General features: G+C 35.8%; 1 protein-coding gene across 1 annotated transcript in view; it reads right to left on the minus strand.

The window, feature by feature from the left end:
- The window catches only part of LOC121429170 (carbonic anhydrase-related protein 10-like), a 32035-nt gene extending 9886 nt beyond the window's left edge, over positions 1 to 22149 (minus strand). The window contains exons 1-3 of the mRNA XM_041626147.1: positions 22114 to 22149; positions 11682 to 11821; positions 6317 to 6502 (exon numbers count right to left, since the gene is read on the minus strand). Coding sequence (XP_041482081.1) covers positions 6317 to 6502; positions 11682 to 11801 — 306 coding nt within the window. The 5' untranslated portion in view covers positions 11802 to 11821; positions 22114 to 22149. The remainder of the gene's footprint in view (positions 1 to 6316; positions 6503 to 11681; positions 11822 to 22113) is intronic.
- Between the last annotated feature and the right edge of the window lie 4512 nt (positions 22150 to 26661).

The following is a 26661-nucleotide window of genomic DNA, read 5'->3' on the forward strand; positions in this document are numbered from 1 at the left end:
AATATTTCAATGTATTCGTAGTTGGAATGTATTTCTGAATGTTTTATTTATACTATTGTACTTTTATAAGATTGTGGAAAATAAGTAAACTAAATACACTATAGACGTAACTAAATGTGAGAGAAGAGAAAGGGGATGGGGAGGAGAGAAAGGAGTTGAATAAAGAGAAGAAGAACAAGTCCTCTCATCATGTTTCTCTTTCTATTCAGTCCCCCCCCCCCCTCCGTTTTCAACCACGTCCTTAATTATTATACCAATGACAAATGTTATAATGTTGACAATGATGAATAAAATCAATCAATCAAATTATGAGATGGCGATGATGTATAAAAAATTGATGAAGTAGAAGGAGAAGAAGAGAAAGGAGAAGAAGAAGAAACATGCAAGGAGAAGTATGAAGGGCAGATAAAATGAAAAATAAAAACGAGCTCATTATGCGACGGTGTTGACATGAGACGATGACCAGCTCATAAATAATAGAAGAGAGAGAAAACAACAGAAACTAAAAAGTATAAATGATGTATAATGGCTCCCAAAATATATATATAACCCAAACATACAAGTCTTCCCCTCTGGAAAAAAAGATTGGTGTACCTTTAAACAGCCCCCTCTCCCCATCATTATCTAAAAATGATGAGCAAGCTATCTCTAGCTCCTACTAGTGTTTGCTGTGGGGTCGATTGTACCAACATGGTTATGGATTATTTTACACAAATTAAACCGTCGATCCTTTCTTTTTTCTATTTTTTACTCGGGTCACGCTGGCAGGAGATGAAAGTAATTTGTACAAGCGAGATGGATATGGTTGGAGGGGAGACTTCCACGGAAGGAATTTAATAAGTGCTAAAATATTAAATCCTTATAAAAAAAAATATATTTGCTAGTACACTTAATGGTACATAATGATGTATTATCATACTGGCATGTTATTGTTTCAATTTCATTCAATTCATTTATTTATTCACAGATCTTGCAATATAAAATGGTAAAATGTACATAGATAAAAAAAAAACGGATAGGACCTCAAGAAACTTAGGTATTACATTATCATAAAACAAAAATAACAAAAATACATTGTAACAACATAACAACATGAAGACTGTTAGCTATAGGAATTACAATATTCTTATAAACACTTCAAGCTCAAAATTTTCTTTGAAAGGCATCTTAAGCCAGAAAAGAATTACATGGAATTAGATTATGAAGTTTTGTGCACTTTTAAACATGCTTAAATTATGTATACAACTTAATTGCTATTCGCTGTATTGGGGGTGCCCCTTGGAAGATGCATTGGTGTCTCCCAGTGTGTGCGATCTGATCACTCCACCTGTCTGATAATTCAGATATTGATTCAAGAAAAAGACAACTCGGGTAAAAGGTCCATTACCTTGTGGAGAATTGACAAGATGTATATGACCGATATCAATCGTTCTAAATGTATAGGTATCGACAGAGAAAACACATTAGGTCTTCCGGTGTCAAGTTCTTTTAGAGAGAAAAAAAGTGGAAGACTCGGGAGATCACAAAAGGTGAAAGAGAGAAGGTAAGAATACAATAACAAATAAGAGATTTAAAAGAAATTTCAAGTTTTGATAGGATTGAGGTAAAAGAGGCATAACGGATGATTGAAAGGGGCAAGGGGGGGGGGTGGTGAGTTTTTCCTCAAGAACTTAACTCAAGTCAAGTGTTGGACAAGACCAACGTAAATTTACTTATCATGATGAATAGATGAAAGAACGTTAAAAATATTTTGTCCCCCCTTCCAATTAAAATAAAGATTATTTGGAATTGAGGCATAAAAATTTTGTTCCGGTAATGCCACCGTCATTGCAACGAAACCGAATCCAGATCGATCATATCATCGGCTGCTTTGGACGGTTTCGCTGGTGTTACTGTAACAAAAATATGAGCCTTCAAATACATGTTTGGGGTTTCTTACAGCTGATATTTATACCTTTTGACTTGACTAAACACGATCATATCTTATTTACATATGTGAGAAAATCTTACTTGAAATCAAACGAATGCTACGATCTTACGTGAAGCTGCATGCTGCCATTTTGTTTTCACGGGGAGTGTGACGTTTTCGCGCTCTACGTGAGATTGGCTATTGTGGCATACTTTCACTGTTAAAACTGATGACTGTAAATGCTATGAACCAGTGCGCATAGCCCGAGTTCGGAAGGACAAAAGCAATGCCATTAACCGAACGGAAATTGCAGTTTTTCAATGATGCAGCTCTTTAATCCATTTTTCGTTATAATTAGTACAATCGTATTTATCATGATGGCCAATTGGATCATTTCTGAAGAAAAAAATCTGACATTGAAGCAAACAAGGATTTGAATTCATGGGATTGGCGTGGATGAAACATTCTAGTTTTTTTTATATATATATGTATATGTATGTATATATATATATATATATATATATATATATTATATATATATATATATATATATGCCAATTCATATTGCATTCTGGAGGTTTACACTTTACAGCAATTGCAGCGTTTGACCATGTCGCAGTTCTACACATATTTTCAATGATGGATTAAGTTCGGTATTGACTGCACACGACAGAGGATTAACAATTATATTTGATATCTCCCGTTTGCCTGCGAGTATCATTGAGAGTAATATAAATCATTTCATCAATTCGATTACAGCGGCGTCACTAAAACAGACGTCTAAATTGCCTAATGACTCATTTTGAGTAATTGATGGAATAAAAAGCACTGCTGTATTGGTGAAGCTGTTGTAGCGCTGCGATTCTGGTGTCTGAATCAGGGGGGTGTGTATGGCAATTTTGATTCTTATTATAGGTTATTATGTTTTATTGACATTAAAAGCAATTTCCTCTCATTAGGAAGTATACATTTTGTAAGTCATGATTCACTTATTTTGAACAAACTTATTTGTAAATTGGTTCGTACTATTTATTGTGGTTGCACGTACTTTTATAGGCCTATGCCGCAGGATTAACAATGCACAAAATTCATATGGAGGCGAAATTATTTTCAAAGGATATTTTATGGGAATAAATGTCAATGCCCGTGGAATTGCAGCTATAAGTTGATTTGTGGTTTTAAAAAGCCCGCTTCGTGTATTGATGCGAATGATTACAAGAAAGTGAATTTCCTTAAATCCAAACTGCTTTGCTGCATGGTTACAGTAAATTTTTATGTAGAAAACAACAAACTAAGAGTATAGGCAGGGGAGCGTTCGCCCCTGGATCTGCGCCTGAGTACTGATGTGATGTTAATTGATTTGGTGAGATTGCATTATCACTTATAACTATGCTATTTACTTATTGAAATGAAAGGAAATGAGTTAGAGAACATAATGATAAAAGTGTATGATAACCATAAAAATGATATCGAAGAGTTATGATTCATTTTTCTTTCTGTATCCCTGCTTACGGATTCAAATATTCAAGATAGTTTATAAAACTGTAGCTAGGAGAAATAAAAATGAGTATCAATGCATTTTTCCTTTCCACTACCATAACGAACTTGACGCCAATTAAGACGGACTTCTGCAAGAAGTTTACGAAATCTTAAAATATTATTTCATCCTCATAACTAAGATGCCAGAAGACATGAATATATTTTTGAAGAGTAATAATCGTTGTTGGTGAGACGCCTAAAGGTTAAAAAGGGGTGTATGTTAGAACAACTAGACAGTTGTAATGAAGAGATATGATTGATGGGGCGAGGCGCAAAGTAACTCCTTGGATCGGGAGTTGATATGTAAACAACGCCAAGAGTCACATCAATCATGAACTTTAATCTAAAGATACCAACATGCTTTGTTTACACCAGACACTTTAATGACTGACACTTCCAAAGCACCGTAATCAACACCAATATTGGTCGGGGAAATGGGAGGAGGCGGCTTGTCATCTTTTGATAAATCAAGATGACGTTCTGCATCCGTTGTATTGAGTTTGGGATGCGAAGATGATTGCGATTGGATACTGTCTACCGGAAGGCGCTGTCATGTAAGGAGATATAGTAAACCAAACTAAGAACTAATGCAATGAGAAATGTTATGACAGAAAGGAAGGATTCCTTTTTTTTCAAAGATAAATATCAGAGGCAAGCAAAAATGTCTTAAAAGCAATGTGAAAGGTAGCGGAAGTAAAGTAGACAAGTAAATTTATTACAATAAAAAGGAGAAGAAAAATAATGTAAAGGAGTAACAAGAGTGATGTTTTGGGAAGAAAGAATAAAACTATGGCAATAACAATACGGAAGAGAGGAATATTCATTCGCCATAGATAATTTTAACCAATGGATAACTATTGGTTAAAAACAAACTTGCATGCAACTTGAATTGTGGTTATATTTCAAACCAACAGTTAGTCGGTTAATATCTTAACCAACTTTGGGGGCTGGTTAAAGATTATGTCTGAAAGTGTGTCAACCAACACAGGAAAGCGATTTTCTCCGCCTGATTTCGATTCTGATGCACATTAACACTAACCACAGAGAAAAACAACTTGGGGAACGACCACAATTAGGAGAAGAAAAGACAAAGAGGTTTTATATTAAAAATTGTATTAAAAAAAGGATAAGAAGATGAATAAAAGGATATTGATCAACATGCAGGTATATCAAGCAGAGAGAGAGGGAGGGGGGTGCAGAAGCAGATGGGCTGATAGAAAGGTGGGAGAGAGGGCGAGAGAATGGGGAGAAACAGGTAAGATGCATGAGGTGAGAGAGAATACGAAAGAAAACTAAAGAAATTTAAAAAGAGGGGAGGCATAGAAAAAGGGTGGAAAAAAGGGAAATAAAGTGTGCAAGGAACTTGAAGGAAGATATTTGCATTTTGTGCGCGTAAGGGAATGAGAAAGAGAGGAGTGAGAGAAAAGGTAGAAGGGGGAGGGGGTCGAAAGCATGCTATGACTTAAGGAATGTTCAGTAATTTTGAGGGATGCCTTCTGAGATTTCATTCAAGCCCGATTCGCATCTGACTGCGAGTTATCTTCCTTTCTCAAATTCGAGCCGAGTGTTCCTGACTTAATCATGATCACCATTCCCCCGCCAAAATCGGATCCCATATGAGGAACTGATACGATCAGATTGTATGGCGCGTCTGTTTGCGCCAAAATCCAATTCATTCAGCTCTGAAAATCTCAATGAATGGATATACTTTCACCCAGTGTAAATCCAATTATTTCATGAATGCATTCATACACTCAATTTAGACAGCATATGAATTATTGTTCAATAAAAAAATTCTTTTTATCGCAAATGGTTAGAGAAGAGACAAAAAATGAGATAATCCTATCAATTTACACTGCAAATGTGTGTTATTACAACTTTAAGATTGAGCACAACACCAAAAAGTGTTAAAGAAACAAGAATTTTGATTTGAAAAACAGCAAATTAACACCAAAGAAAATGACTCGTGCGGTAATCCATGTATCCAGAACATATTTTGTTCTAAACAGAATTTCATTGGAGCCCATCGACTCCTCTCCAGTTCTCCAGTGTTGGATAGTCTGTCCTCCTATTTTTCCATCATTATTGAATTACGTAATTCAATTTAAACGTTGATTATGAAGGGGTGCCCCCCCCCCAAAAAAAAAGACAATAAATAAATAAATAGTTGACGATGCTTTGAATGTGTCTCTATTTCTTGCACTCTTCCCTTAATAACGTTAAGTATATTGGTATTCTGTGTGCTGGAGAGGCAATAGATACTCCTATCCACGGCACAGATCTCTGACCGAGATCATGAGAGATCGCGTACTTCACGAGATCTTGATTACACGAGATTTGGCGTCACGAGATTCTATCGTGATGTCATCAAGGTCCAAGGAGAGGAGGTTATACTTTTGTCATCGAGACAGTTGTGACATATATAGCAAATCATTCATTTAGGCCGCACGCCAACAAACTTTTGATAAAGAACTTGACGATGTGTATTCCATTAATACTCAATAAAATGACAGGAAAAAATCTATATCTTTGTGTGTAAAAATACACCACCTTACAAGCGGAATTGGGATCAAAGATGTCAAAACTCTCCAAATTTGATACTCTGAAAACAAGCATTGATCATTTCAATTTTACCAATTTAGAATTGATATATGACACTAAGCTTGTTCTTTATGTAGGCTTTTTACATTATTTTGACCCCGAATCTGTAACAAAAATAGATTTTGTACTGCATTTCGTCAAACAATATAAACATAATACTTTTGAGGCTGAAAGATATATTACTAACATGACAGTCATATCACAGTGGATCAAAACCAGTTTAGTTCGTTCGGGAAAAGAAAATTAGGACATCTCGCCTCGACTTACCTCGCCCGGAAAAGCTCGACCCCCGACGGTATGTTCTGACCCATGATTGTTTTCGCCCCCGAAGTGCAGCCGAATTTCGACGAGACGATAGCGATAACTCAGAGGCCCTCGTGATATGTATGTGACGTTTGACGGATCCGGGAAGAACGATATACCACGACCAGTGTTATTTACAATCCCATTCGTCTGGAAGAAGAACAGAACAAGGAATAATAATCATAAAATTAAGGGCGTATTCAGAAATTGTAGTGGTATTTGAAAAACATCGGTCCATTATTTTCAGCTACTTAGCTTGATAAAATCGGATCTGCAATTAGAATGCAGATCATGTGAAAAAAGCTGATACCTAAAGCTGTTCCCGGAGCGTTTCATTCATTGTGATGTCAATGTGAAAAAAAAACATAACTGTGGAACGTCCTTAAGAGGAAGGGTAAAACGAACGAGGAAAAGAAGAAGGAGAACAAGGTGGATAAAAAGAATTAACAGTCTTGAAAGAGGGGAATAAGGAGGGGGGGAAGAAAATGAAGAATGATGATGAGGAGAAGGGTGAAAGTAGTAGTCACTGTTAACTGAGTTGAGGCCGCAAATCAATCCCACTGGAGCAACAGATAACGACCCATCGACAACAGTTTGTAAAACATTTCTTTTTATTCGTACGGTGTATCGATTTCTATCAACTGCAGACTTGATAGTGCGCCATCTTACACCATGTTGTCGAAACTTTCTCAATATGTGACAAGCAACTTCTTTCAATTTCCAGCAAGTCTTGAACAATATTATCTTACTTTCCTTGTTTTTAACATGACTTTAAGTGATTCTAAAACACATTCTCTATTTTTTTCCTTCGACATTCGATGTCTTAATCTAATTCTGAACCTCATCTCTGTCTTTGCAACTTCATGTGTCTCTGTATTCAGACTCCTCTTCGTCTTTTTTCTTTCTACTTTTTTTCTGTCTCTCTTTCAAGCTACACCCACCATTCCACGTGTCTCCCCACTTCTCCTTTCCTTTTATATTGGATAATTCATCATCGCATGCATTCCCTATCTCATACCCCCTTCCTCTCTTCTTAGCATTGTGTCCAAGTTATCTCGACTATTCCCAAACACAGTCTCGCTCGCCTGCACTGCAATGCCTGTGGCGGTCGCATCCATCAGTTTATCTGTCTGCAAGGAATCTCATTCATGTCGCCCCTGCGATCAAAATGTACCATTCTTGGTATCTGAGTTCATTCACACAAAATGGTGGCGGGTCCACGAGGCCGAGGGTTTTCGAGACCCTTTTTCTCATATTGTATCTTCTTTTTAATATTAAACTGTTTGTTGAAATCATTTAAAGACTTCTAGCTTAGTCTGTTCTTCAACATCTTCAATGTCAACTGAAACGTGCCATATAGACACTTTGGCTGCGCTGTGGTTGATATTAATTTAATTATGAGAAGAAAAGATATGAACAATATCGGCTTCGATGACGTTCGGTCTCGTGGGAAAATCCCTCAAAAATTAGTGCGCGCCATCTGGATGTATAAACACCCAGAAAAGAAGCCTATGTGATACCCCCGAAATACTTCAAAATAAAAAAAATGAATAAATTGATAAAAAAAATAATTTAAAAACGAAAATGAAAACAGATACATTGATATATAAATAAATCAATGAATAAATAAATGAATGAATAAACAAAAAAAGAATGAATTAATGAATAAAAATCAATTAATTAATTGATAAATATAGAATGCATAATCATATATTATTGATTTCGAAAATATTAGTAAAGGATGACAATGTGATACTCCTAACCTAGTACAGTTTATAAGCATGGTGATGTACACCTCTCCATTTTTATATTACGTGCTTAGTAAAGTATTTCTGTATCAATGTAAGCTAGCCAAGACAATTAGGCACGAAGCTTTATACGCTTTTTTTCTAACCGAATTCGCTCTTTTCACCTCTTAAATAGAATCACTACACTCTAAAAAATGAAGTGCTAATTCAGCTCTTAAAGAGCGTGTATAGTGACTGCACTTCGGAGTGCTGAGTTTTCTCGGTCAAATTTGAACTAGACAAATCAGCACTCCGAAATGCAGTCACTATGCACGCTCTTTAAGAGCTTAATTAGCACTTCATTTTTAGAGTGTATTATCAAGTTCTTATAAAGGTACTTATAAAAAAATAAATTGTGTTTATTTCATTTCAAGTTCATGATTTTCTTTCAACATATCACTCTTTGATCACTACTTCATATTGCCTAATAAAATAACAACACTTTTTTAGTTTTAAAAATCTTCCCATTCCTATCTCCAGTTCCATTCTCCAATTTTCCCTATCATCCTAAATATTAAGCAATCCTATTTTTTATAATAACATCCGTTTGGTTTATCACCAATATTTATCACACCAGCATTTTCTATGTTTTATCTTGCAAGCAGTATTTATTCGACTTCATTATCTCGACAACATGTCCAAACTGAACTGCCAGACATTATATCGGCCGACTCGAGGTATAACGTTAGTATGTCTATAGCGGGCGCATCCATCATCACCCCTTTATCCTTGTGTGCAAAGCTCCTCATTCATTTCGTAATTGGATACATTCTTCATCTTCCTGTCCATTCGCTGCTTCCAGAAAGCCCTTTGGCGAGTGATGGGCTTTACGCGTCGTTATCACTACAGGATCAGCGGATCGCAGTCGAGCTCGCTGGTGGCTGCGACTGAAGGCAGAAACACAAATAGGCGCTGCTTCCAGTGGTCTTCTTGATAAAACAAAAAGTTATAGGCTGGACAAATTTCATTTTTGGAACCCCAAAACGTGGGAAATATTGATATGTACGTTTTAGACACGAAAGTAAATATTTTCTCATTTTATGGCCTTTCAACAGGGTTCTCTTTACCGAAAATACAATAAATAAATACAACAAACTTAATCAGTATTGATATTAATGTTGCCATCTGAACGAATTATCATTGCACCTCCGTTTGAAATTGGGGCAATTATGTGACGAATTCCGTCATTTTACCAGTTTTATTTAGTTTTTCCGAAAGACAAATGTGTTTTAACTTCGATATAACGTGGCGTCTTGATTAATTTTTAATCCTCATTACAGTCTTTGAATACAATTATTGGCGCTTTATTCGCATCAGAAAAAAATATATTATTATTATTCCGCTTTTGTATAGCGCTTAACACATCGGAACGACGCGTCGCGATGTGCAGATTACCCCGGTCATCGGATCCTTGCATGCCCGCATACAATGTATACACCTTCTCCACTCCCTTGGGAGCATTCCAACAAGTTTCAAGACTCAATTTCTAGGCATACTACATACGCATCCTACCGGGTACCCATTTAACACCTGGGTGGAGAGTGGAAAATTGTGGATTGACGCCTTGCCAAAGGACGCTATGCCATGTTGGGATTCGAACACACGACCCTCTGATTACAAGGCGAGAGTATATAAGAACCGCTACACCACGGCGCTTCCAAATATATCAAATATATAGTAGAATGGATAGGAATGTATTAAAAAACATTTCATCAATACTTTCATCTTTTCTAATCATCTTCGTATTTTAGAGAGTCAAAGGGGCCTAAGCTTTCGATCCTAGCAGAATCTTCGTCGGAGGCAAAATACATCTTCGTATTTGTCAAAGTATCATTTTTATCTGAATTATCTTACGGCATGAATTACCCCGGAATAGCCATATTTGGTCCGAATTCAAATAGGATCATACTGGAATAGTCTTGTTGTATTACAATAACAAAAGTACTTCATCAACACTTTTATCTTTTCATTCATGCTTCTCCGTCTATTTGTCAAAATATCAAGCATATTTATTTCTTTTTTTCTTAAAGCGGGCATTACATAACCCCAAATAGCATTGTTTGGTTCGAATTCATTTGAATTTATTTTTGATGTACAACAATAGCAAAAATACTTTATAAACAAAATTATCTCTTTTTTTAATCATGCTGCTATTTGTCTTTTTGTCAAAATATCAAACATGTTTTTCTTCATAATAACATGTTAACGCCGAAAAGCTAAGTTTTGGTGTGAATTAAACAGCTTCCTCTATGTGGCATGCATACACGCAGCTATCACCATGAGCGGCTTCGCGCCAACGGATTAAACGACGTGACGATCTCTGCGTTTGATTTCGTTTCATTATCCCCCTAACTGGATTAAACAAAGCCAAGTCAGCGATACGCCCACTGACGGACGGACGTGATAAGGAATTACTTTGCATATATCGCACCCCTGATCAACACAGGGTTATTTGAAACAGAAACTTGTAAACAAAGAGTGAACGGAGCCGTGACAGGATGTGTTAGTATGACCGTCGAAAGTTAGAGGCGGCGAAGATCACGGGCAAAAGAATGATGCGAAATATTTATTTTTGATATTATGCAAAGATTAGATTACTACGGTCGTGATTGTACGTTTTGGCCATCGCAATGAGTAATGTGGTGTCAATTGGTCTCAGAAATATAGCACGGTTTGTAGAAATAGGTGGAATAAAAGTGACCTATTTTATTAAAAGGGATGGTCCGGGCTAAAAATATTTATATCTAAATAAATAGAGTAGAATTCACAAAGGAAAATGCTGAAAATTTCATCGAAATAGGATAACAAATAACGATGTTATTGAATTCTTAAGCTTATCAATATTTTGTGAAAACAGTTATGCACATCGTCCTGAATATTCATTAGGTGAGCTTTCCTTTTTCCTTTCCTTTTTCTTATGCTATCACATGAAATCATAAATGTTTCATTTTTTCGTGCGTGTGTAAATGATGTGTCTCCATTATGATGAAATAAGTTGCGGCAATAAATAACTGATGCACTTAATCAGAAGTCAATCAAATTGTTATAGTTCTTGGTGGAAAAAATTTCAATAAACCTAATTTCATACAATAAAATACAAAAGAACAAGTAAAGTGGGGATATATCATCATCAACCCACCTGATGAATATTACTGAAGGCATGCCTAGAACTGTTTTACCAGAATAATGCAAATCTTTACAATTCAATAACTTTCATTAGTTGTTATCCGATTTTGATCAAATTTTCAGCATTTTGCTTGGTGTTTTTTTCTCTGTTTATTGAGTTATAAATATCTCCAGCCTGGACTATCCCTTTAACATGATTGAAACAGTCTGAAAATAATCATGCGTCAGGTGCAATCTCCGTTTCCAATATTGGTGGAATTAAACATAAATACTCACAGTTTGTGAACATATTGTCCTGCATGTATATTTCCAACAACTAAAATTACTCCTTATTAATGATACGAAGTGGGACAGAAAGAGGTAGAGAAACAGAGAGAGAGAGAGACAGAGGGGGGGGGGGGGGGGTGATCTCTTACTTCGATGGGTGATTCTACTTCGAGATGTGGAAGGTTTGGATCGTAGACTAGGTTTTCAGCACGTAGGTCTATAGGCGATTGTCTCTGGCCTCTACTGCACAGGTACCATGCAGAATACATCCTACCCCAAAAGTCAGGCCCTGTCAGAAAATAAAAAAGGTCAATATACAATGAGATAATAAAGCAATAAATGATAGCGAAGCGATCTGTTATTTCGGTCATTGATAACAGAAAATATAAGACAGAATCTTTCACTCTTAGAGGAGTAAGTTTAAATTTTGAGTGATTATATAAGCTCTTTTTTTGTTTCTTTGTTTTTGTTGTTGTTACTGGGATTTTTGAGGAGGTATCAAATAAAATTACATCCAGTGCCTCTTGCTAGAGTAACCAGTAAGGGTCTCCATTCTTCTTACCTTGAATTATTGCTACAAAGTTCAGAAACATGCTAAATATAATAATTTGCTTCAACCCCACTAATTTCGAAATTACAAGTACACAATTCCAACTCTACTAAACTTCACTATGCTGCCAAATGAAGTTAAAAAAATAAATGAGAATACTATTTTCCAAGAAAACTTGGGGAGGACGGGAGGGGGGGGTACTCCCTGAACATGACCCCTTTTAACTGACATAATGCCCCCAACCTCCTTCGATGTTTTTTTTTTCCCAAGAGTGACTTCGGATTTAATGGATTCGGCCCCAGCTGAGTCAACTCCACGCCATTTAACAACAGAGGAGGCATATATACACAGACAGCTTAAATGTGACAGTCGAAGGAATGACTTCGTTACCAAGTGAGTTCACTTCAAGGCACTTACATTTGCTCGAAAGTAATATATCCTAGATCATTTACTTTGAAATCGCAAGGTCTTAGTTTTGGCATCTTCGTGCAAATGCAGAGATAGACTTGATAAACATTTCTAAAAGGTAGGCGGTGTGGCCTAGTAAGTTTATGTAGGCACAGCCGCTCCTTTTACCTTGGTAAAGAAACATTGGGGAAATCTAGAATATATAACATTTTCATTTCCTGATCCTAGGCATCTGATCGAGAAACAAATTCATGTCATGAAAATCGATCAGAGTAGCTCCTAAGTAAATAATTCGATCTTAAGCGGAGGAAAACGTATATCGATTGATTATAAAGTTTTAGCAGCATACCAATTGACATTAGAGACATACATATATTCCAATCGATCTTAGAAAGATAGAAATGTACCAATCGATCTTAGGTACTTAGAAACACATCAATAGATCTTATCTTAGTAGATAGAAACATACGACTTTATCTTAGGTATAGATAGAAACAAACAAACCAATATTAAGGAGATCGAAACATATCGATCGATCTTAGGTAGATAGAAACATACAATTGATCTTAGGTAGATAGAAACATACCAATTGATCTTAGGTAGATAGAAACATACCAATCGATCTTAGGTAGATAGAAACATACCGATCGATCTTAGGTATAGATAGAAACAAACAAACCAATATTAAGGAGATCGAAACATACCGATCGATCTTAGGTAGATAGAAACATACCAATTGATCTTAGGTAGATAGAAACATACCAATTGATCTTAGGTAGATAGAAACATACCAATCGATCTTAGGTAGATAGAAACATACCAATCGATCTTAGGTATAGATAGAAACATACCGATCGTTCTTAGGTAGATAGAAACATACCGATCGATCTTAGGTAGATAGAAACATACCGATCGATCTTAGGTAGATAGAAACATACCAATTGATCTTAGGTAGATAGAAACATACCGATCGTTCTTAGGTAGATAGAAACATACCGATCGATCTTAGGTAGATAGAAACATACCAATCGATCTTAGGTAGATAGAAACATACCGATCGATCTTAGGTAGATAGAAACATACCGATCGATCTTAGGTAGATAGAAACATACCAATTGATCTTAGGTAAATAGAAACATACAAATCCATCCTAGGTATAGATAGAAACAAACAAATCAATATTAAGGAGATCGAAACATACCAATTGATTTTAGGTAGATAGAAACATACCAATTGATCTTACGTAGAGAGAAACATACTGATCGTTCCTAGTTATATAGAAACGTACCTATCAAACTTATGTTTAGAAAGAAAGAGACCGATTGAGCTCAGGTGGATATAAACATACCAATTGATCTTAGGTAGATAGAAACATACCAATTGATCTTAGGTAGATACAAACATACCGTAGATAGAAACATACCGATCGATCTTCGGTAGATAGAAACATACCAATCGATCTTAGGTATATAGAAACATACCGATCGATCCTGGATCCTGCTTTCAAATAAATGGAAATGCTATATGCATTATTGGTAACTAGGTGTGCACTTGGTTTAAAAAAAATACCGATCGTTCTTATGTACTTTTTTACTTATGTACATAGAATCATATCGATCTTAGGTGGAAATAAACATACCGATCAAAACCGATCAAAAACAACCTTTCAATAATTGGTACAAGTAATCAGACGTACGATATCAATTAGATAATAGCAAAGGCACACCTTTTCTTTACATGAAGATGGTAACCAACAATAAATTGGCATTTAAATTTTCAAATTGTTGGTCTCGTCGAGTGTTTAAGATCGATCGGTGAATAATTCTCTAGGAACTTATTTTTTTTCTCTCTTTACTTTTTTTAAACTTCTCAAACAAACAGGGAGTAATGGCAAGTCGAGTATTAATACATATTGCACTATTTGATAGTACAAACCTCGTAAATATCATGTCTATTTGTTCAGGACTCAAACAATAATGAAATCTGACAGAGAGAATGAATGATTCAAGTTAACAACTCTCTATTCCCTGTGCAGATGTCAGTTTGGTTTCTTCAAGATCCCAAGTCGCTTCATTCATCACTTCCTCCGTTATATTCCGCTGTGTCAATGCGAAAGATAAAGCCCCTTAAAAAACGGGGTCATAACATTCTAAGTCTCTCCTCCCCTCCGCCCCGCGGCGCCGAATTATTTTTCCTACCCGTATAGAAGGACGGGACACTATATGATCGAGAGATCCCGGGACGTAAACTCAATTATAAAGAGTGTGAGTCGAGTCGGTGTTTTCTTTCAAAATATTTTTGATTGTGATACTACTCCAATTCGACGGGCAATTATTAATTGCAAGGGTCGATATATTAGGAGGGGAGGTCGACTTTTTAATATATGAATATGCTTGCTTAAAATGATTTGAATTTAAAGAAGGTCGCAACAGCAACTTTCTTGATTGAAATTGAATATTAAGTATACTTTATACTGATGTCAGCCATCCCATCGTATACATTTTTTTAATTATTGTTTTAAAGAAAATCAATTGCCATGTTCACGAGAAGTTAGACAGATTGACAATTACAATATTGTAGACGAAATGTTATTAGGTTCAATATCACACAAAATGAATAAATAAATGAAACTGGAATTATGACAACAAATGCATCGAAATACAAGGATGCGAAATAAGAAAATTATATTAATTCTGAATCAATTCTTATTTGTCATAGGGGAAAAAAGCACATGAAACAAGTAAATAATTGACAATGGAAATACGGTAAATTGCCAATTTTGCCAACTCGTCCACTCACCACATGGTCTACCTTCATTTACTCTAATGCCATTCCGTCCATCAACATTTCGTCTAACAACCATTTCGTTTAATAACCATTTAGTCTAATCATCACTTCGTCTAATCACCATTTTGTCCCTTACCATTTCGTCTAAATAACCAGTTTGTCAAATACCTATTTTCTTTTCGTTCATTTTGCCTAATTAACAATTTAGTTTGAATAGACCAAATGGACTAAATGGCTATTGGACCCACTGGTTATTAGACGGAATGGCATAAGATTAAATGAAAGTAGACCATATGGTGAATAGACGAACTGATGAAAGAGCAAATGGTAGTAGACGAGTTGGCCATTGGAAAAATTGGCATTAGACAAATTAGAAATTAACCGGAAATATCGGCATGATTCCCAGGTAAAAGGAAAATTGTTGATATGGAAACCCAAAGAAAATAAACAAGTTATTGAAAACGATTGATTACAATATATTACATTACCCTTTCTTTCGAGCCAAGCCAGACTATTTTAGATTATTGAAGATGCTTTATATATTTTTATTGAGGACAGATAATCATTCCTTAAAAATTGTATTTATCCATAAATATATATATTATTTACGAATCTAGAGTTTACTTCATAAAATCAAATCATGGAAATAGATTCTAGACGTGTACTCGATTAAAGGAAGACATCAATTATGTACAAAAATAAAACAGTAAGAATGAAGTTAATTACAGCTGTATTCCCATTTATTTCAGATGTGTTTTTCCCCTTTCCATTAATACCTTTTTGTATTTATATCACACACATTTCATTCAAGGCTCATAATGTTATAGTCACACCAACGCGACCGATTCCAAACCGAACGATAGTATGTCATCGGTAATAACTTTGATCGGTCTGAAGTCGGTTTCGCCGGTGTGACCGCAGCAGTAAGTAATAGTCATCGGCACAGAAGAAGGTGAATTTCAATTTCGTCAACATGGATATTACCGCGAAAACACTAAAACAAAATACATCAAGTCAACGCTTCATACTCGCAGTCAAGCGAAAATAGCTTCTCAGCCGTGGCAAAGTGGATTTTATCATTGATTCGGCACTGAATGTGAGTGCATAAATGTTTTAGTCTTTAATCCAAAGACCCTTCCAAAAGTAGGTTCAGCAGGCTAGTGTAGATTTAAAGTAATTTTGTCCAAAACAAAGAGAACATGAACCTGTAATGATCACATTGCCCAAAATAATGATTTTCATCAAGTCCGACTTCATTTAGTCAGCATTTCCCTGATAACGTCGGATGATGAATACGAGATTTCTTGATAACAATTATCATTAATAAAACAATGAACAAATTTTAGTAGTGCATGGGCCCCTTGCAGAAAGAGTTGCAATCAATCTCAACGCTAAAAATCATGCGTAACTTGATTTTCTACCAATCAACAGCGCGCATTTGGGACCTGCGATTGATTTTTTGACTTGCGTTTAAATACAACTGCAACGAGCCCCAGATATTGTAAAGGAATAAAAGAAGTGGGAACGTCATATACTAGACAACAAAAACGTTGTTCTTGTTCTTTTATGAATGGCTGCTAATACTCCCATACGTTACCGTTTAACATTGTCAAGTGTCTAAGATCCATGAAAGCAAAGTTTAATTTCAGATATATAATCTTTCATAAAAGCATGGTTGTTAAAACTATAACGGGGAACGAAGTAGTAAACATAACACAAGTCTGATATTCTTTCATTAGAAGTTTATCAACACAAAAAGCTTGATGGTACTCAAATAAATATGGGGAGATCAGGGGCAACGATGCCCCTCACGAACATATACTGTGCCCCTTTCACATGAGGACCCGTTTAAGGTGTAACCAAGACCGAGTGCCCTTTCTCGTATAAATGCCAAGTTTTACCAAAAAATACCCCCTCTCGAACGTGTTCTGTGCCTTTTCAACCAAGAAGGACCCGGTTTATGTGTTAGCAAGTGCCATTTCTCGTATTAGGGCCAATCTTTAACAAAAAACGCCCCCCATGAAGGTGTTCTGTGCCCTTTTCACACGAGGACCTGTTTTATATGTGACCAAGTGCCTCTTGCCTTCTCATAAGTGCCCTTTTCCTGAATATATGAAAAATCTATCACAAAATTGGATTTTCGTTTTAAAAATGTCAAAATGTTTGCTCGCTCGCAGACATATCTAGCCCCTTCAACATTTTGGCCCATTCCACAAGTCATCACACAACTGTAGATAAGTAATTTCTTATTTGTTTTTAAATAGTGCCCTTTCCAAAAGAAAAAGTACAATTTTTCCCTGTCTCCCCCCCCCCCAATTTTCAACTTTGCTCCGCCGCCCCTGGGGGAGATGTAATAGCCCCATCGGAAAAAGTTAGCCTTGAAAAAAATATATTTTTATTAATTACTCATATATTATTCACCAAAACGAAACATAGGCCTACTACTTTTTCATGAACATTATCAATTTCAATACAAAATTTAATGTAAGTGATTTATCCCTTTACTCAACCGCAAAACACGCAACATGCTTTGAAACAATTAGCTGTATAAAATCTCGTCACCGGTGTATCATGCTGATGTTGTGTTTCGTGTCATTAAAGTGGATTGAAACATGCAGATTAATCTATGGTTGATCGTAACCCATCAAATCCCCAATGTAGGGGCAATTAGCTGGCTTTTGAGGGGGTGATCCGCCGACACGGCGTTCACTGGAACCGCACACCCCCTCCCCGCATATGCACATGCGGGCAAGCTGAACGGAGCCTGCATGGAGACTCTATACGCGGGGGATGCGGGAGAATGCATGATTACAAAATAGTCCCCAGGCTACCGCCGAGTTTGGGGAGTGCGTGGTAGAATGTCATGGGGTGAAGGCACTTTTCCATCACAACAAACACTTTTTTTCTTCTTAGATATTTAATCATATATCCTCTCGACACATCCCACAGGAAGTAAATCAGTTTAATTTCTGGAATTTGATTGTTACGTGTATTGCATATTGAGCATTGATTGAAAACAATAGCTACATGTGTCTTCAATTTCTACACACAATTTTGCCAGGTTTCAATTACTAGTATAGCTTCCTTGCTCCTCATATTCTATGAATTGAATGTATGATATTTTTCTTGATTTCACTTTGTTGGGACAGGAATTGTTTTTCTTTGTAAAAAAAAAGATATATGAAACAAAGTGTGTCAAAGTATATACCATTGTTTAAAAAAGTCGCCCGGTCGGATCCAATAGGAGGGGTGGTACCAGGCAATACCATAATATGAATTATATTGATTTATAATAAATAACCAAATGAAAATATTTTCTATGGTTTCATGTGTCTATTAGGTCTGGAAAACGGACAATGACCTTGAGATTTCCGTTCGATGAATTTAACATAATATCTACACACTTTAAAATGTTGGGCAACAAACTGTCCACTATGTTGGGTAATGTATGTTGTTAATATATATATATATATTCTGGGCAATTATTATCCAACTGAGCAAATCTATTTCCAAATTATTAGTTTTTATTACCCAACTTGGACAAATTTTAACCAATAGTTGTGTAGACAGTATGTTGGTTGGTTGGTTGGTTAAAAGTTGGGAATTTTTGCCCAACTATTTTAAGAGTGTAGATTAATGAAAATTCAAGTAAGGTTTATAAAGAAAAAATTATCAGATACAAAATGAAGACAGGGAAAAATAGAGGAAGAAGGTTGAAAAAGAGGTGAAAGAGGTCTTACGAAATGAAAACTGATAATATTGTGCGGGTTAATAATGATAATAATAACATTTCACTTACCCAGGGTAAGTTTATAAAAACTGCTCTACCAGCTGGCTCTGCATATTGTTATTATTATTATCATTATTAGTATTATTATTATCATCATTATCATCATCAATATGACCCTTCATCAATCTAAATGCTAAGCGCTTAGCAAGAAGGCAAAAAGTCCAATTCATGTAAGTCTTTGGTATGACTCGGCCGGGGTCGAAACCACCGCCTCCCGTTCATGAGGCCGGTGAGCGATCTACTACAGAGGGCCCATACCCGGCAACGGTGAAGAAGTGAAATGAGAGCAAAGATGTTTGAATTAACAATTAGAAAAGCTAAATTATACGCAGGAAAAGCTTTAGTATTAAACCGGTGTACATAACCAGACATTTCACTCCGGTGTTAAATCTACAGAGTTAGTTCAACACCATGGGTATTGTACTATTATTACAACCTTGATTGTAACAACCTTTGGTGTTTTGTTCAATATCTAAGGTGTAATTTCAACACTTAAGGCCGTGGTCATATTGAGGCACCACTGGTGTCAATTTAAATACCCAAGTTGTTTAAAGACTAAGATAAAGAATGACAATAAAGAATGGCAAAGTTCAAAACATTAAAGACAGCTGAACAGAACATACAAGCAGACACTCTATCAAAAAAAAAACCTTTTACATATAGAATTATAACTTTGAGTCAAGATGGCAATTATGATTTCGATGCCACATCTGTAACTTATTTATGATTTTGGAGGCCAGCAGCTCTTACCTACATCGTGTTCATATTTGTTGTTTCCAGCTCCTAGCACTCAATTTATTTGCATTTTAAACTTATTATAGACACTGTAACAGCTTGTGGCATTCTATTATTCATGGAAAACGTCTGTTTTTGGCGGGGAGGGTAGCAATCAACGGATGCGCAAGCTGTGAATGCATACACTTTTGTGGGGGTAAAACGCTTCGCTTGCGGGTTTGATAGGGCTAAGATTTGGCGGCGAATGGCTTTGAGGCGCCACAAACAAACTGTGTACTGATGTACGACAACCATAAAAATGGGCGTTAAGTTTACATTATCAGCTATATTGGTAATGCGACACTAATTTGTGGAACTCGCCACATCAATACATTGGGTTCATGTATGATACTGTGTGTGCAGTTCGTGGTCGATTTGACCGCCGGGAAAGACTGGGTATGATTGCTGTCAGTGATGGCACACCAGTTATGTTCCTTTGATGAAGATGGAGATTTGACCCATTAAGCTTCCTTAATTCAAGCTTAATCTTGGGATTAAAAGACGAAAGATGCCAGTGCCTAAAGCTAGTTTTTCCTTCATTCTCAATCCTCTACCCTACCCCTCTTTTTTTATCTTTCTTTTTTATATCCTATATTTTAAACCCTAACATCTTCTACATGTACTTCTATCACTCCTTATTACCACAAGCTAACCCCTTCTTTCAATCCCTCTCTCACATTAGTTTAAAGCCGACCGCACATCTTACGATTGGTCTGCGACTCAATATTGGAATAAAACGTAGCAGAATTTGATGCTAAAGTTGAGACTTGAAATATCTTACTGCGTAATGTTCGAAATCATGGTACGAATACCTCTGTTCAAATCTGTGACTATGCTATCATCCTTCTTAGAATAAAAGCAAATTTAATATCTATTCGTAATGACGTCATACCAGTCGTACGATTGGCTACGATTTGAAACTAATTTGGCCTTTACTCCAAAATAAAGGCTTGCAATCTTTCAAAATTGTTACATTAGTATTCTTTCAATTAATTTTAACCTCAAATAAAATGATTTGTTCCATTCACATTTTCAGAAAATGAGCAAAATTCGATTTGTTCCAAAATCAGATCGCGAACAGTCGTAAGGTGTGCGGCAGCCTTAAGGTATGTAATGTTCGTTGCCATCTTTTACTTATTATAATCATAATCTCTCTTCTTCTTCTTCCCTCTCCAAATTTCGACCCCTCTCCCTCTTTCTTTTTTCTTTCTTTCTTTCTTCCTGTCTCTTTATCTTTCCTTTTCTGTATAATCTGCCCCTCTCTTTCTCTTTCACTCGTTAATACAGGCATTTAAAGATCTTTATTGCTCACCCTTTCACCCTTAACGTGTAAAAATCATGTAAGTTGATATGTATCATCCCAATCCCCTCTCGCCTGACTTTCACACATGACCTTAAATGGAATAACACAGACTTGTGCATTTCTTCGACATTTGGTGGGAAATGGTTGCCTCTTTCCAACACTTCCGTTATCGATACTCCCACATGCTGATAAATCGTCTGCAAATAAAAATTGCTTTTAATGCATTTTGATAAATGCGGTCTATCCATCACGACACCTATTAAACACATATCCCCTCGGCGCCACGCCACTTTCCATAAAGTCATATTTTTCTTGGCAATGTATCAAAGAATAAATGCCTTGTGAGAGGGTTTAACTCATTTTAGTATTCTTTTTTTTCTAAGAAGAAGAGCTAAAGTGACGAAATAACAAAGAGTCGTATTTCATCTATAAACGTGAATTTATATACCATTATATGCATTGTACAAAAAAACCCGTAATCATGGTATTGATGATTCAATATAATTCATTTTATTAAAAAATAACCACGTATACTTCGTCCACTGAGCTACTTTGAATGACAAATTGATATTGAAATGCGTTATAGATCATAAATTCAGTCGAATATCATTTTCAAGAACGCACAACCTTTAAACAATGGACGAACATTGTTTCGATTTTCTATCAATTGAAAAAAAATACCATTCAATTATTTTGATCCTAGTATTACCAAGTAATTCGATATCTCTTCTACTATTCCTCTATCTGTTGATTATTCGTTAATTAATACAATATTTGTTTTCCTTACTTATACACTTGGTCTACAATCTTGTGATCTACTACCGACATATCATGAACTCTTTTAGTTAATAAAAACTGATATTTTAAATAATATTATTCATTCATCAGTACTCTGGGTTATTAGGTATGAGATATAGAGTAAGATTGTTTTAGTATAAACACATATAGGAATGACCTTTATCTACTCACCTTTTAATCCGTCATATGACCAAATTTCCGACCACGTCCTTGCCTGTTCACCTACAAATCAAAAAAAGAGGAAAACAATTAGAAGAGATATTGGAACTGAATTTTCTTTTCCGCATCTCATATTTTCATTATCTTCGCAAATTTTGCCATAGAGGTACATCATATCTATGTGCAAAGTAAAAAGTCATTTAAGATAATAACGAAATATGAATAAACATAGCATGTTTTGGTCGAGGCTGCCTTGGTGTAAGGTACGTTATCACAATAATGATACTACCGTTACAGATATGAATATGTAACAGCATTATAATCATCACCATGCCATCATTTGTAAATCAGATAATGATGATCTAATTTCTCGATAAATAAATGAATAGAATAATTAAAACGGGTGTAATGGCATTACGTCATTCACGAGCACATTCTTAAAGCCCTCGCCACAAGGGGGAGTACCCTAAGCGACATGTTTATGTACTGACGATATAATATTTCATTGACGGGCCAAGAATCCGGAAACTATCCGAAAATCAAATATGGCGGTCCAACCTTGCCGAGGCAAATGCAAACACTGCGGGCGAGACAATGTTTAATGTTTCAACCATCAGCGGCGAAAGTGCGACGCCTTAATTTGAAAACTGATATTTAACCATGGGCTGCGTAATTGGATCTTTGTATCCAAAGCTTTGGCAATGGAAAAAAATAGACGATTCGAGCTCATTTCATCCCGTAATTATGAATATGCTAAGCTTTTGAAAAAAAATGACCACTGGAATGTTTGTGAGTGGGGCCACACAATTTTCGAACGCAAATCAAGCTCAAGTTGAATTTATTAAAAAACAGACATACAAGTACAAATCAATGAACAAGTGATGATGATACAAAGAGATATATGATATGAAAGGTTTTCTAGGAGAAGGACCCCTAAAAAAGCACAACTTGTGAGTGGGCCCTATACGTTAAATGAGATGTAAGCAATGAAGTAAATACATAATAAGCAAAGATATAAAATACCAACATCAATTGAAAATAGACTAATGTTTAACAAGCGACTTTGTGTTAAATCTTTGTGCTTAATTAATTTTTTTTATATATTGACATTGTCATAAAAAAATCTGTCCGGTTTTGTTCAGCAAGATTTGCATGATTATTATTTGAATCATGAGAGAATTCAAACTAAACAAAGAATTCCAATCATTTATAAAATTAGAAAATAATTATCGACTTCAACTGTAGCCAAAACTGTACACCTTCTCTAGCAAGTGTCATATTATCATTCATTTTCCATTTTTTTATTGACTGCAAGACTCGTGCTTGTTTTTTTTTTCTCTCTTTTTTTAATATAAAATCAACTTGCAATCTATCGGGGAGGGGGTCTTGCCTTGCCCCGCCCGTGCATACATATTCGCGACCATTGTGCAAATAATCCTTAATACCAAAATCTCTGGTGATTATTTTCAAGGGGACATTTTAAGAAACGTATGACTGTAACCGTTCAGGATTAGCGTATAAAGCATCTGAAACGAGCCGGAAATTGATTCCATTAAAAAAAAGTCGATTTGCATTATAAAAGTCACAATGCATGCTAATTCAAATTGATTATAAATCCGTGATAAAATACGACCTTTATTAGAACAACAAGTCCTTGATTCTTCATTTTTATTGTTATGTCACTCCTGAACAGATTCAAACGAATTTGGAACGAAAGAAAACCCAGTGTTTCATTCAGATTTAAGTATTCATAACCGTGGAAGGTTTGATAATTCTGGTGTATAAGATCATCATGATGTGTTTGAGTTTCAATCGAGTTTTATTTGATTTTCAATTGAGTTTCATTTGATTTTCAATTGACTTACATTTGATTTTAAATTGAGTATCATTTCTTTTTTCAATTAAGTTTCATTTCGCTTTAAATTGAGTTTCATTCGATAATTCCATTGATTTTCATTTAGATTTCAATTGAGTTCATTTGATTTTCAATAGAGTTTCATTTGATTTTAACTGAGTTTCAATTAAGTTTCAATTTAGTTTCATTGCGTTTCATTTAATTATGCTATATAATTTATGTGACATTCATTAGAAATAGGCTCTTCAGTCCCACAATCAAAGTCGACATCAGAAAGACCAATGGTATTATTGTATCATTTTAAATGAGCAACGAATCGATCGTAAGTAATTTTATTAAGTGTGACCGCGCCACCAGGGTGTACGCTTTACACTTCAAAACTGTAGTGTTAAAACTGACATCAGTTGGTACCCTGATGTGTTTTAATACACTTTACAGATTGAATATCACACAAGAGTGTAAAACTGACACCAGATGGTGTCCTTATAGAGGTCCACACCCTGAGATGTTAGAATTACACAGAACCTAGTGATTGAACATCGCACCAAAAAGTGTAAAAGTAAAAACCAAAAGCGTTGTAATAACACCCATAGGTTTTTAACTAACAACAACAATTAAACACCGGTGTAAAATGACTGGTTTGGTTATCAATGTAAACCAATCAACACAGGTTTTTGCTGCTTATAGATAGCATACAGTCTGCATATTTATTCCGGTTCAGGTCAATGTCAATAAATGAATGTCTGTTTTCGTTCAAAAACAATCCGTGGACTTGTGAGCCTACCGTATTTCTTAAAATCGAATTTACAGAGCTGACCGCCAGCATTTCTCCGGTTAGAATTAGAAGTTAGTATACCCATTCGGTTGGGAGATGGGGAAAATCTATTTTTTTTTCGACCTAATCTGGGATGAACTTTCTTCAAATCGATCGTGGTATATAAGATAATATACAAACCAGTAGCAGTACATAGAGTAAACGCAACTTTGGGTCCTGCATGGGACGATAGCTAGGTATATGCAACAAAACTATCAAAATGGGCACATTTACTGATGATACGTGTCACCCATGACTTTTTTTATAACAAAATAATCGTTTAACATCTCACTACCTTTAATGCTTCAAAATTGTTCGCTATCATGTTTATTATCAATTACAATGACCCCTACCCCCCCCAAAAAAAAATGTATAAATAAAAACACCCAACCTGAAATTGTGGATGAGGTCGGCTACTATCATGAAATTATTTGAAGTGATAAGATTTAATGTGAATAAATAGTAGAAACACAGCATAGTTTGTTTAGAAGCCAAGTCCTTTATGCAGGTGTCAAGATGCCTACGGGCATAATGAAGACTTTAGATAGATTCGCAATTTTTGACAGAAATCGTGTCACTAAGGATTAGATAACTGTGTTTTATGTGAATATAGCCACAGGTATTATGTTGCTCGTGTATTCATATAGGCCAAGGGGCAATATGCTAAGGGAATTAAAGAAATGGAGGGGAAAGAAATGTGTAAGGAACACAGATAATTTGACTGTGAAAATAATTATGAAAGACATGATTTCTAATAAGAGATAAATCAAACTCATCTTTTGTTAATTTTCCCTGAATTACTGATAAAAAGGCACCATCCGAGAATGGGAGGATATGACACACACACTGCAGCAGCAATGGAAACAACCATGGCATGCACTGTGCGAAGGCTATATGCGTGCAGGTAACGAAATGTCATTTCATCATTTTGGAATTTATTACTCTTAATTACAAACATTGGAAGTGGAGTGGCGGACAAGCTGTTGATGCCTGGCTGTCAGCTTTCCTGTAAACAAGGGCCCTGCCGCCCGGCAGCTTAAAGACCATCGTAAGGACTCTGATGACATCCCGAAGTGCCATCAAGAATTCAGAGTTCATATACATCCGACATGAAATGTCGTGGCTATCAATGGTATGGTGTTAAAGAGAAAAAAATGTTCACACTGAAGATCACCAACACAGATAGACACACGTGGGACAGTGTATTATTATTTCTGGAATAAAGACCCGACGGAAGTGACCGAATCCACGCTTATTTTGGTTATTTCTCAGCAATTACACAATTTCTTCCAGAATCCTTTGGCACATATCTTTTATTCATACAAACAGACACTTGGATGGTCATTATATTAGATTCTGTAAAAAGTCATTTTGAGATCGTTACCAGAACTGGAAGTTATCTTTAAAGGGAGGGGGCGATCTGACCAGCACTATGTATGGTTATAACTTGGAGGCGGGTGGGGAGAGGAAAATTGATATAAAAACAAGACTTGGTATGGACGAAATTTTAATTCTTTCCTCCTAATTAAGAATCGCTTGCTAGATTTTTGTGAAAGCAGGGCGAGACCGAATTTCGCGGTGTCGTGGGCACTAAAAGAACATGGTGAGCTTCACGAACTTTAATCAAAAGCTAATTTACAAAATATGACCTGGCATCTTATTTCATTACGTAAAAAACCCAGCGGATGAGGTCGTGTAGCGGGTTTTGAAATCAGTATACTGAAAAACATCATCTGGTTTATTACAGCACCCAACTTGACTCAACAGCAGTCTTTTTACGATGTAAGAAACTAATTAACCTTTCCTAATTAATTGCTAACAAGACCACCAGAATTCCGTCGAAATTCCTCTTCAATGATCATCTCCATAACACAGACATTACATCGGGGAT

The sequence above is a fragment of the Lytechinus variegatus genome, chromosome 1 (assembly GCF_018143015.1).
Source record: "Lytechinus variegatus isolate NC3 chromosome 1, Lvar_3.0, whole genome shotgun sequence".
NCBI lineage: Eukaryota > Metazoa > Echinodermata > Echinoidea > Temnopleuroida > Toxopneustidae > Lytechinus > Lytechinus variegatus.